We start from the raw sequence: 14,075 nt of genomic DNA on the forward strand, positions 1-14,075 counted from the left end.
AAATAAATTTTGTGCAATGTGCATTTGTTTTTTACTGAATTTTGCTCATTGTCGTTAAGAACGAAGAAAGAAACTCATTATCACCAACAATATGAATATTAAGCAAAAGATAGAAACTCACTATCATTAACAATGTGAATATCATGTAGTCCTACTTTATTTAGGGGTGGTTCTTTGACTCGATGGAACAATTTTGTTACTTACAAGTTGAATATCCTTTCTTGGAGGATTTGGTCACTTTTATTCAGTTATCAACAATTTTCAAAAGAACAGATGTATAAAAACAACATGCATAACCAATTTCAATATCAAGAAGCTAGGATTTTCTCATTCTGTAAAAATGAAAAAGGGTGGGAGTATTCTGATGAAATCATATCTTTTCACCAACTTTTCCTTTTTCACTCTTTTTGCCATATATCTTTGACCAATGACAAAAGTAATTCCCCCTCTTGCCGAAAACCGAATATCCTCAAAACACCATCAAAATCTCCTATGGTAAATTAATCATCTTTCCCATCCTATCATACATCATCTTCATTCTTCACCATAACATTTAAATTCTCCAATCACAAAGACCCCAAAAACCAAAATCTACACTTGTCTAGTCAAACATCATCAAGATCATCATGTCTCTATAATGGCAATCATGATTGTTAGGTAGGTCCATGGATGCCAACCTGAAATTCTTGGACTAAAGTTCTTGACTTTGATAGTCGACATAAAGCAAGTCAATCATTGTATCCACTCCAAACAAAACAAACTCTCTCATAGGATACCTCAACACATGATATATGTTTGTTTTTTAACCAAATTTGTCCTCATTTAGGTGTTGTTCCATGTATCTATTCTCACCTTCAACAAACCAAAAACAAAAAACAAAAAATCTAAAACCAAATTTCCCTAAGAAATGAATGAACACATTGTGAGAATGAGACTACACCCAACTATATGACATATTTACAACCTTCCCTTCCCTTCTTCTATACATATGAATAAGAAAAACATCAAAGAAAAATGGAATTTACAATTTACAGGACCTATACGTATATATATATCTATATTTATATATCATAAGTATATATATAAATATATATAAACATATGTTTATAGAACCTGTACTAGTGTATCCACATTTGAATTTGAAGCAGCCAACATAGCTGCTCCAATCCCTGATCCATCTTCCATCACTTTCAGACTCACAAATGGAGCAATTTCTTCCCCCAATATTTCTGCAACTGCTTCATTCAAATATTCCCTAAATATCCTGTAGCTTAAATATAATCCACCTTCTATTGCTACAGCTGTTCTTCTCATCTTTCCACTTTTTCCACTTTTCACCCTTCCACTTGTAATCCCTGCAGTCCCATCCCTACCAATCTTTTTCAAAATTCCCACAATGCCCGCAGCTGCCAACCTTGCAGCTCTTCTTGTCACCACATCACATATTTTCACCACCAGTTTTCTCACTTTCAATGGAACATCGTTTATCTGATAATTCATTTTTTTTTTTTTTTTAAAAAAACATATCTTTTGTCAAAAACCCAGATTCAAAAACTGTTTTTTTTTTTTTTTAATATAGAAACTAGGAAAAATCTTACATTTAGGGTTTCTTCTAGAATCTTGGCAACTTCACTCAAGTTTGGGGTCTCATCTTCATGCATAGCAGCCATTAATGGTGTACTGAGTATTTTCAAGAAACAAAAATATATAATATTATTTTTTTTTGTAAAATCCAATTTGATCAAAAGAGTAAAGATTTTTTTTTTTTTTTTTTTGAGAATATTCGTTTTATGACATACCTTAACACGAATCTTGCTGAAAGCTTAGAGGAAATTGGTCCAAAAATATCTGATTCTAATGACATTTTGTGAATTACTCTTCTTACAATGTCGCCTAAATACATTCCCGATATCATTTTCTCAAAACCCTGTATTAATCACAAAAAACTATATCAAGTAAAAAAACATATATATGGAAATTACAGAATGAAAAAAATAATAATAATAATTAAATTAACCTGATCATTTGGGTTCTGACTTTCTGCATCAAGATCAATGTCATATGATGTTCTAGGTAAATGTGAGGACCAAAAATTACCCCATTCCATGTTTATAACCTAATTGAAAAGTTAAGTTACATAAGTGAATTTGAACTATTGGAGTAGATATTATTTTCCATTTTTTTTTAAAAAAAATTAAATTATAATTGAAAGACTAAAGATACCATGCCTCCTGAAGTCGTGAGAAGACCTTGACATTTTATAACTGCATCAGCTCTCTCCAAATAACATGCATTTGTTCCTGTTCCAATTACAACTGCTGCAACTGTATCTTTATCATAAAAATGTCCAAGAGCTAAAGTCCCAACACTATCATTCACCTACATATAATATATTAATAATCATATCAACAATCTTAATAACTATATAAATAATTAAATACACAGAGTAACAATGAACAATAGTCCTTACAAGTGCAGCAACATTCATATCTACACCTCTTCTAGACAACGCTTTTTGGAGACATTCAACAACATCTTTTTCAACCTGAAACAAGAATCACATATTCACATTGTTGAGTGTTGACCATGTTAAATTGATGTTTGACTATTTGATAGGTTTGGTTTTCAAGAAAGATGCTAACCATGTCTTCAATGGAAAAACCTTTAGTCCATTTGATCAAAGTGCCTGATGAAAGAGATGTTTGTTTTACAGGAAATGAGAATGTAAAGCCAAGATCTTTTCCTCTAGCTTGATTGTTTCCATTTCTTTCAATGAATTCCTTTAGGGACAAAGCAATGAAATCAAAAAGCTCCTGCAAACATTGGGAAGAAAGTGTAAAAAGATCAAATGAATTCATAATATAAACTTGTGAAAGTACAAATGAAAAGTCATCAAAACCTCGCTTGTGCTTGTCATTAAATGTTGTGGAATTGGTTTTCGTTCAACATCATGACTAAGGATTGACCTTTGACCTCCAAGTTGGATTCTTAGAAGCCTAAAATTGGTGCCTCCAATATGAAGAGCATAATAAATTCCGTTTTCACTCCTAAAAAACAAAAAATAGGTGACAATGTTGAGAACAGTTAATGAACATAGATTATAAATGCTTATGAGTTATGAGTTATGACAACAGCAAGAAGTTTCAAAAGATTGATTCAAACAAGAAGTTTGAGAAAGACTGGTTCAAAAGATGCGTCAATAGGGGAAAATGTTTCAAGATAATATACGTTACCTAATACTGCCCTAATTTCAAACAAAATAAAGCATATTAAGAGCACTAACCCAAAAAAACAAGTAATAAACACAAAAGGCAAGATTGGTTCTACAAGAAACCCACCACACATTGATCAGAAATTTGATATTTTAAAGAAGAATACAATGTGAAACAACACCCACAAAGATGACACATTAGTCTATAACAGCAGCATTAGCAAAAAGGGATGAAATTAACAGTATGAGAATTCGATATACTAATTAAAAGTATCCGAATGTAGGGAGATTTAAGAATTCGATGAAATTAGCATCAGGGAATGCTTGTTTTCGCACAAGAAGTTAAGCTTGGAACAAAAACTCCATAACCCATAGAAGAAAATCACAAATACATGAATTTTAGAGTATAATATATGCATCTATGAGCGAGATATGTGTTAATGGCAATACGAACCCGTCGGGGAGATTGTCGACGAAGGTGAGTAACATCTTAAGCTTACTACCGCCCTCAGAGGCTAAACCAGCGTGCATCTCAACGGCCATAGCATCAACCACTTGCCTTAACCTTCCGACTGGTGTCGAAGCCGCCTCTTCGAACTCATCCAGCACCCTAACGACCTTCCACCATCGCCTCCGACTCCTTACTCTCTTCCCCACCATCACCGACGCGATCGCACAACTCGCCACTGCACACCCCACCGCCAAACCTAATCCTACCTTCCCCATCTCTATCGTTACTTTCTTCAAGAATCAGTTGGTTAAAGAATCTCCGTCTCCGCCGCCATATATTCCGTTTTGCGATTCAGTTGCCAAACTAAGAAACAGGAAACTCTTGACTTGTTGGGAGACTTCACAGCGTCCTTTGCCGGAGGAGTACTGTTCCGGCGAAATACCGGCGCTGGTGAGACGTAAACAAGGTGTTCGATAAAATCCTAGAGAGAGAGAAAAGAAAGAAAGAAAGAACGAAAGAGAGAGAGAGAGAGAGGCGGTCTTTGGACTGAGAGAGAAGTTTTGGGAAGCGAACTGCTCAATTCTTATATATTATTCAATAAATGACAGATTTGCCCTTAGACCTTTGTGAATTGACGGATTTGTCACCTCTCTCTCTCTCTCTCTCTCTCTCTCTCTCTCTCTCTCTCTCGATTTTCAAAAATCATACACCTCATCTGCCATCTCAACTCTAACACAAAATTAATGATTTTTTAACTCAATATTAAAAAAGAAAATACCCTGGGTTTTTTTAATATTTTATTAAAACAAAACAATTATGACAAATAGTACTTCGTTTTCAATATTGTAAAATTTTGTTAGAATAAAAATGATAGATGTTCGGTATAAATTATATTTCATATATAATAAATATTCTAGAACTATCGATAATATTTTGGTAATTATAGATGTTATGTAATTTATGTTTTTTACTTTCTAAGCTGGATATCTAACATTTATATGTAAAATCAAATTTGGGAATTTTTTATACAACATAAAATATAAATAGTATAATACAAAATTTGATTGGTAATTAATTAATTAATCATCAACTTAAATTGTTTCCTTATTTTAGATTTTATAATGTGGTTGTAGTAAGTTTTGATGTCATTTTTATGCATTAAAATGAATTTGGAGTTGGCCTAAATAAACAAATATTTATTTTGCAATATTTTGTTTATATATTTCGACATTTATAACTTTTATCATGCATAAAATAGAAAAATTAATGAGTTTTACTCAGTAATAATGAGTCATTTTGCATTAAATTTTCATTGCAATCATCTAAGATTCTTAAACTTCATCCCTAAACTTGATTTACATCAAAAAAATTTGGAAATTCATCATTATATTTCTCCTACATCCTTTCATTTGTAGCGGTAGGATATAAAGTCCATCAAGTGGTATTCGATAGAAAGACGTGTTGTAAAAGAAATATATTGTTGAAAGTCCAATGAATTTGGAAGTAATCAAGTTATGTGGTTGAAGTTTAAGAACCTTAGGCAATTACAATGTAAATATGATACAAACCGATGTAGTATTATGGAGTTAGGTACTTAAGTTTATATAAGGTTATTAGGTATATTCACTTTACCCTATATATATATATATATATATATATATATATATATATATATATATATATATATATATATATATATATATATATATATATATATATATATATATATATATATATATATATGTGTGTGTGTGTGAGAATATTGATCCAAATCTTATGTCATAGAAAGTATATTTAAACTGTATTTGTATAGTAAAATGCAACAAATTAAAATTTTATGTACACCTAAAACAACATTGATATGACATTAGAATATATTACTTCATATTCGTCATACGCCTTACATCGGCCCATCATCATACATGTCATTTTCTATTTTTATACTACATGCTTTCCATTTGTCTTTCCATTATCTAGCGTGGCCTAGCATATTACTATTGTACTTAATTTTTTAAATATGAATTGAAACCTATGTCATACATTTAAAACTATAAATATTCTTGTTATATCATTTGAAGATAAAAAAGTACAATAATAAAAGATATATACAAATTTGTGTTTGTATCCTTTATTCTGTTTTAAATCTAATACAATTTAAAGAGAGATTTTGTTTGACTAAATAACTTTTACTAACTCTAGTCAATTAAGTTGTGTTCGATAAGGGCAAAGAATGCGACAACTACAACTCTACAAGCTTCACCATGTGGTCTATTTTACATTTTATATTGCAATTTGTATTTGTTTATTCTTTTAAATTGGTTAACAACATTTAAACCATTAAACAAGATATTGCCGGTAAAATAATAGATTTAAATATTAATAATATAAATTATCATCTTTAACAGACCATATGATGTAAAAAGATCGAAAGAATCTTAATTAATTGAATTAATTTATGGGTTATTCTATGGAAAGAAAATATTTTGTTATAAAAGGTAGATATTTTTAAGTATCGGTAAAACATTTATATTATCTACTATCTCACTTACCCTTAATAATTTACTAATGATCGTATAATTGTTATATTTTCTTATACAAGGTTTATTTATCTTATAATTATCAACAACAATAATTTTTAACATATAAATATTCTTGTAAGGTTACATCTCTATAGTAGAAATTATAAAACTATAAATTATTATGAGTTTTAGCTATTTGATTAAACATTTTCTTTAAACTATTGTTGGTAAAATGTTGGAAATCCTCCGCTCAAAATACGAATCTCTTTTATTTGATACTAAATACTAATTAATAACCAATTAGTTAAAATATTAATTAAAAAATATTTAATTGATCGATGTCATTATTAACATATATCTTCTAGTAGTAATGGTATCTTTATATGAAATCTTTTACTTAAAAAATGTATATTTCATTTCTCTTGTTAACGAAGGAGCTTCTTTTAGGTATCATGGTATTGACATTTTGAGTATTTTACTTTTCATATAAACAATTTTTTTTTAAGAAAACAAACATGATTCATTTAAAAGATTTTATTCTTTAATAAAGAGGAAATGTGAATCTTCTACACCATAGAATATGTTCGTGATTGAATCATTTAAAAAGAAGGGTTAACATTCAGATTTGAGTTGTGGATGAAAAGACGTTTATGACCTTGAATAAAGGGAAGGACATTAATGTCATTTAGGGTAAAAAGAAGGTGAAAATGGGGTTTTTTTGGTAAAAAGAAATACGGTGGGGAGACAAGGGGTGAGGGGACCACGTGGACATAAAAGGATGAAACGGCGACGAGTACAGCTGCGTATCCACCCTCACCGTACACTTTTCTTCCAGCTGTCTTCCGCTAATTCCAGCTAAGCATTACCACAACTACCCCTTTCAGTAATTCCTTTTATTTTTTATACCTTCAAATAATTTTTCTTTTTTCTTTTTATAATTAAAAATATATATACACATTATTTTTGTACTATCAATCATTATTTCTATAATTTCAATCCAGCAAAAGATTATATAATAATTACAAACATACTGAGAAAGTACAAATGTTAAAATAACTAAAACTAAATCTTTCTTCATGTATATATATATATATATATATATATATATATATATATATATATATATATATATAAATATATATATAACACGAGCTTAAGATGAATAGTTTGTTGTTTATTAGTTGTCAAAAGTTTGTTTTGTTTATACATGAAGTTTGTTTTACTTTGTGTTTTAGTTTTCTTTTTGTATATATTATTTCAATTTTAAAATGTTATTGATGGAATAATGTTGGAATTAACTATATCCGGATTGTTAGGTGATTTGAGTTCTTCAAAATGTTTTGACCGGCTGAGTATGTGCTGTATACATGGTTAATTGTTTAATCAAATGTATTATGAGTGTTTTTATAAAAAAAACATTATTGAAAATTGGTTAAATATATATATATATATGATAGTATTCTTAATTGATTTAAATCTCATTAATTCAAGATCTGATCAAGTTAAGCATAATCTTAAATTTGACTGAGTCAGAAATATATCAGAGAGCAAGACCAAATTAGGTGTTTCTATATATAACATCAAACAATCTAAATTTAACTGAGTCAAACTCAATATCTTATTAGACTTTATAAACAACCCCTTTAAGCCAACTTTGTTTATCATAGTGATAAAATATTGAGTCAATGCAATATCTAGTAGCGACCAGGAGGTTCGAGGAGGTGTGGTCGCATAGGGCCTCCAATTTTAAAAGACCTTCAAATTTTATGACAAATATATAGTTATTATGTGTTTGTATATTCGTAAAATATATTTTTTTGAGTTATCATTAAATAAAATTGGTCGTTGTTGAATTGTGAAAAAAATCAAAGGAAAACAAAAATTAAAATCTAATCATAAATTATAAAATCTAACAATAATTTAACGAAATTCTATATATCCAAAGAAAAATACAAATATGTTTTAGGATTCAATATTTTGTGTACATATTTAATCAAGTTATTGGTTAATTGGAACGAATGTTTGAATAACACAAACAATATGAAATACTTTTGGTTTTTTATTTACAAGAGAAAAATTGAAATCACTGAATATCAGTGAGTTAAAGGCAATTGTAAAAAATCTTGAAAATAGGTTGCAAAATGACTATATCTCAAACATTGATGTTGATAATTTATTCAACGAATTAGAAGTGTTGCAAAAATATTTACCACTTGAACATAATACAACAAACACAATACTAAATTTCTTAAATGGTAAACACTTATCTAGTTTATTGTTTGCATACAAAATATTGTTGATTGTTTCTGTTACAATTGCATCAGTAAAAATAAGTTTTTAAAATCATATTTGTTCTTGACCATGCTTGAAGAGAGATTAAATGCTTTAACTTTTATTTTAATTGAGAACAAGTTTTTTGAAAATATTGATTATCAAAAGTGTAATAGATAAATTTGTTTCTCCAATGCTAGAAAGTCGATATCTAGAAAATAGTAATTTGTTGATCTTTTATCTTTTTTTAGAAAAATACTAATGAGTGAATACATGATATTATTGTAGTGAATTTATGAGATGCTTGTTACCAACTTTAAATTTTGAATTTAATAGTAGTAATTTACTTAGTAATATTTTACAATAAATTTTTATGAGACCTCACATTGATTTTCGTGTAAGACCTCCGGAATATTAGGATCGGGTCCTGACAGTATGTTGTCTAAACCATATGTTGATCACAAAAAATTGAGTTCATAGGATGCCATTCAAATAGCAATGGCAATGGGGTGGGTTTGGGGCGGGGCATGGTTTTCCAAACCCGCCCCGATATCTTTCGGGTATCTTATCGTGGAGCTCAATTGGGTTTCGAGTATCTTATCAGGTTTACAACAATTCATAATGAAATATTTATTCCGTTTTATGGTACCCGATATCTTATAAAAAAAATACGTATTCTAATATCTCTTTTAAATTAAAAATATAATGCATCACTTTAATAAAATAAATTGAAGGTTAAATTAAAAATTAATTGATTTAAGTTTAGTGTAAATGTGTAATACGTTAAAAAAAATGACACCAGATTGTTTATAACTAAAAAGATTGTCCACAATAAGTATTTTATTTTTGAACGCGTCCAATTAACATCAAAAGGTTCGAACATATTATATATATGTGTGTGTGCATATATATATATATATATATATATATATATATATATATATATATATATATATATATATATATATATATATATATATATATATATATATAATAAGGACGGGGCAGGTCGGGGTGAGGATAACCAACTTCCTGTCCCGAACCCGATAAAAAAACCCGTTACCCGACCCGAAATGATCGGGTTTCCCCGTCGGGTTCGGACTTTTTTGTCATCCCTACATTCGAACCATGTTAAGTTGTATATGTAAATCATCTTCAACGTTTTTAATAGGAAGACAAGTATCCTCGATAGTCAAATGTGTTACAACTCCTTGGATCATGATAATCACATGTAGTTTACAACTAGAATTGTGAACAAACAAAGTGATGAAGACACTTGTTGGTAATACTATAATATAACATCAATTATTATAGGGTGGCGTATTGTTTTTATTGAAATCTTGTTAGAAAATGACACTACTTTAACAACAATAATCAATGTACAGTATCTAATTGTCATAGAAATTGACGTAAGCGAAATTGACAACTCAAAACACATTGAAATTATGATGTTTTTAAAAGAAGGTTTGATAATGGAAAACAGACACAAGACTTTATTCATCGTTATGTTATGATAATTAATATGAAAAATAATTAAATTGTATAACTAGGAACGAGTTGGAAGAAGTGTATAATACTTGTTTCCAATTTAGGTGGTTAATGTGAGAAATGGATATCTTCGTTATTTCATTTTCAATATGGTAATATGGTAATATATCCGAAAGTGTAATCTTATCTACTAAAATTAATGTTTATCTAAATTTCCAAGATAAGTGTAAGATATTAATAGGTTTGCAGTCAAAACAAAGGATAGATAAATGTTGAGAATGTCTCTAAAATCCTAAATATGCGGGATCTAGGTATAGTTTGTCAATGAGAGAGATTAGTTTTGCAGTTGTGTCCACCAGTGTGTGGATCGGTTTGCAAGAAATAATGGCTACTCGGTCAATGATTTCTTTGTTATATTGGGTTTGGATGAGAAAGAGCCATTTTGCATGACATTGGACAACAATGCCCAAAAAATAGCTAAGCGAACCTATATCCTTCATTGGTAATTCACGAGCAAGCAAGCCAATGAGGTAATGGCAAAGACGATGTTAAAGATGTGGTAAATATTATATCATGCACGAGATAAGCAATGGTATTACCATGTCGATGAGTAAAAAGGGAACCGTCACATTTTACTCTGGATAAAAACGGTGATGAAAACACAATCAACAAACCACTTGTATTGAGCTTGATGTTCCTGTTTTAGGCCAACTAGAATTTTTAGAAGATATAGACATAATTTGGATAGGAAGGATCTCGAAAATCCATCGATTGACACATGTACACCATCTCATTTAAATTATTGGGTAAGAATGTGCTTTTAACATTCGAATTGGTGACTCAGAAACTATTTGGACCGTAGATGCTTAAATTTGTACATATAGTAGTTAGTTTCACAATATGACTAAATGTATCAATGAAACTCGTCCCCACCTATCCTGAGCAACCATCTCCAACAAGAAACGGTTTATAACACTCAAAAGAGTTGCCATACATCTATGGAGTTCAAACATGTTATATTTTCAATTCGAGCATTAAACTCATCGGTCACAACACCCTTTTTCAATTAGGATCAAATATAGATTCCTTTGTGACACGCGGTAAGGGAGAAAAGGTAGTGGAAAGCACTATAAGTGAAAGGATTTATGGGTTTGGAAATGTCTAATATGATATGGGTTTTGATTGTTCAAGTGGGGATGGAATGGACTGAGGTGGTGTTCAGAGGTGGTTGGAGCGAGTGATAGGTTGTAGAAGAGGTGAGACTCGTGGACTTTGTGGTTGTTGGATTGGTGATGCAAGGTAGTAAAGAAGGACACTCGATAACGGGTTTGAATGGAAATGACGACCCAATGAGTGTTGAGCTGGAGACTGGAGCTGGTTTGGCCGGGAAGAACAAGCAAGACACGAAAAACCAAAATGGAGGAGTCGGCTGATTTTTTTGATCCATGAATTGTGTAACACCGGTTCAAGGTATGATATTTCCTTGATAAGTTTATCTAAGTTCGAGGTCTTTGGCAAACCGCGTAGTGAAAATTATTGTATCTTGGCATAGACGAGGTCGACATGATCAAGTGAGGACTGCGACGTGATTGTGGCTGATTTCAAAATCCTAGACCTCGGGCCTTGGGTCATATTTAATGTCTTTAAATTTTAGGGTTGTGTGCACTCATCAGGCTCCATTCTCAGAGAATAAACCCTAGCCCCCACTTGAGTGTTCTTGGTGTTTATGTGTACTTTTTGGAGTCTTTGGTGGGATTCTTAGGAAAAGAAGATTGTAGAAGAGAGAGGAGAGTAGATTCTGAAGTTGTGCATACTTCTTATCATTTCAAGACACTTTGTGGTCTTATATGAAACTCTAACTAGCATACAATATAGAGATTACAACATAAAACAAGTTATATGAATAGCTTTTATTGTAGCTTATGGAACTTGGCCTTTCATGAGCTTAATATCTCAAATGTGATACCTCAAATAAGTCACAAACACCAAGACCAATGGAGGATTATGAGAGAGAGGTTAGGAGGCACCAAAATTGGCTAGGGTTTCACCTTGGAAGAGATTGGCCGATTTTGGGAAGCTAGGGGTTCAATTTATAGTGTGGAATCCTTAGGGTTTCATATATAAAACCCTAATTTACTTAAACCTTTAGGTATTCCAATGATCCATATGATAGGCCCTTTGGAATAACTCTTCATGGACTCTCACATAGATTTAGCTCATCCCTAATCAACATGGATCAATAGTCCAAACTATAATTATTACTGATTTACATAATCAGTTCCTGTAAATTTAATCAATCTCTTTTGACCACTAAGCTAATTCCAAATTAATTATTGATCAATACTAATTAAATAATATAATTTCTCAATTAATATATTATCCATATAATATATTAATAAATCACAAATAACCTCTTTCTCAAATATCGATCCTATCAAATTGCTCTGGTGAAGGCAACCTAAAAGGACCATGCTACTATCGGGTCAAGTACATACCAATTATAACTATGGGCTTAGATACCCAATCCAACACAAATGAGCATCGCTTCTTATAGTGTTGCAATGAACTGTCTCAAGGACTATGTTGTTGAGTTCTGCCGATGTGACTTCGAGCTTGCACATCAGTTCGGAACTGAAAAAGTTTTTGGCCGAGATCGACTACAAGTTGCCTGAAGTAGAAATTCTGGCAGAAGGGCCAATTGATGAACGGTGTTGGGATTCGTCTAATTGCAAAAGAAGACCAAAAAATGGTTTCTTCTGAGTCCTAGACAAGCACCTCGTCCCTTCCAGAATTCTTCAAAAGGTCATCACTAATGCAGCCAAGTCTGATGCTCCGGAGCATGTGAAGAGAAAATTCGTCAGTTAACTTCAATGGTACCTGGAAGTCCGAAACGGGCTCTACAGATATCAATGAAGAATCCTAGGTTCACTTAGGGGGAGATCGTTGAAACATGAAAAGTGAACCTTTAGCAATCACAAACAATCAAGGTCCGATGTCAGCTAAGTCCGAGATGAGTTGAAGTTCCGAGATGAAGGGTAATTTTGAGATTAACAGCCTGTTCAAGCATTTCATAGAACTTAATTTTGTGTATCTTTTAGATATCAGTTTGTCAAAGACTTATTATCCCATCCTAAGAATGTATCACAATTTGTTTTACACTAAGAATAGCAAATATTCTCTTCACGTCGTTTTCACTTTTCCTTCAAGTCAATGTTCTTTCACAACATTCTTCTTGTTCCTTAAATATCGTTGCATAGATTATACTCTAAGTTTTCTTCATTTATTATCTTGAATACTTTGTTGAATATCTTCTTCAAGTCTTAACTTGTATTAACATATTCGACTAGAACCTTCATTAAGAGCAGACGTTGATCTTAAAGATTAACTTATGGTTTGAGTTTTTAAACATTGTCCTTGCGCATTGATTACTTGTTCTCACAGTTATACACACATTTTTTCCATACATCATACAAATTACAATATAGAAAAATACACTTAAACATACATCCTACACATATTACGTATTCATTATAGCGTCCTACTTTTTTTTCTTTCATTTTTTCCATTATAGCATTGCAATTTCTAAAAAAAGCCTTTGTTACATATATACACACGTTACATACATAAATACACACATTATACATACAAACAAACTTAAACATGCTTACTACACATATTACATATTAATTATAGCATGATACTTTTTTCCATTATAGCAACCTACTTTTTTTTTTCATCTTTTCCATATATTTATACACAAATTATATATATAATTTACAAAGTCATACACATGCACATACACAAATAATACACATACAAATATACATACACATACATTATAGTATCCTACTTTGTTCTTTTCATTGCACATATACAAAAAAGATACACATGGAAAAACACATATATGCATCATACACAAACAAATACATATCATATATACACAAAATAATACACATACACATACACAAATAATACACATCAAAATTCCAAGAACACATACAAAAAATCAAACATATTATACATATATTATATAAAACAAAAAAAATTGTAGAGAATGATGGTGGTGGCGGCATTCCGGCCTAATTCCGATCAACAACTTTTCCTACCAAATTTCATCAGAAATCAACCAAGTCCA

General features: G+C 30.8%; 1 protein-coding gene across 1 annotated transcript; it reads right to left on the reverse strand.

Annotated features, from left to right (window-relative positions):
• Positions 1-871: 871 nt before the first annotated feature.
• On the reverse strand, positions 872-4,225 carry HKL1 (hexokinase-like 1). Its single transcript, XM_078960074.1, has 9 exons — positions 3,666-4,225; positions 2,900-3,047; positions 2,643-2,813; positions 2,471-2,545; positions 2,224-2,379; positions 2,018-2,116; positions 1,800-1,927; positions 1,599-1,680; positions 872-1,488 (listed from the first exon to the last, which is right to left on the reverse strand). The coding sequence occupies exons 1-9, from the start codon at positions 3,935-3,937 to the stop codon at positions 1,105-1,107; spliced, it is 1,515 nt and encodes a 504-aa protein (XP_078816200.1). The 5' UTR covers positions 3,938-4,225; the 3' UTR covers positions 872-1,104.
• Between the last annotated feature and the right edge of the window lie 9,850 nt (positions 4,226-14,075).

This window comes from Lactuca saligna, chromosome 6 (genome assembly GCF_052625555.1).
Source record: "Lactuca saligna cultivar CGN05327 chromosome 6, ASM5262555v1, whole genome shotgun sequence".
NCBI lineage: Eukaryota > Viridiplantae > Streptophyta > Magnoliopsida > Asterales > Asteraceae > Lactuca > Lactuca saligna.

Bases quoted from the DNA above. Each gene is read 5' to 3' on its own strand.
- HKL1 (XM_078960074.1), bottom strand. From the start codon at position 3,937: ATGGGGAAGGTAGGATTAGGTTTGGCGGTGGGGTGTGCAGTGGCGAGT. The intron at 2,117-2,223 runs GTATCTTTAGTC...CTTTTCAATTAG, and splicing joins TCACGACTTCAGGAGGCATG to GTTATAAACATGGAATGGGG. The intron at 1,681-1,799 runs GTATGTCATAAA...GAAAATACTCAG, and splicing joins TCAGCAAGATTCGTGTTAAG to TACACCATTAATGGCTGCTA.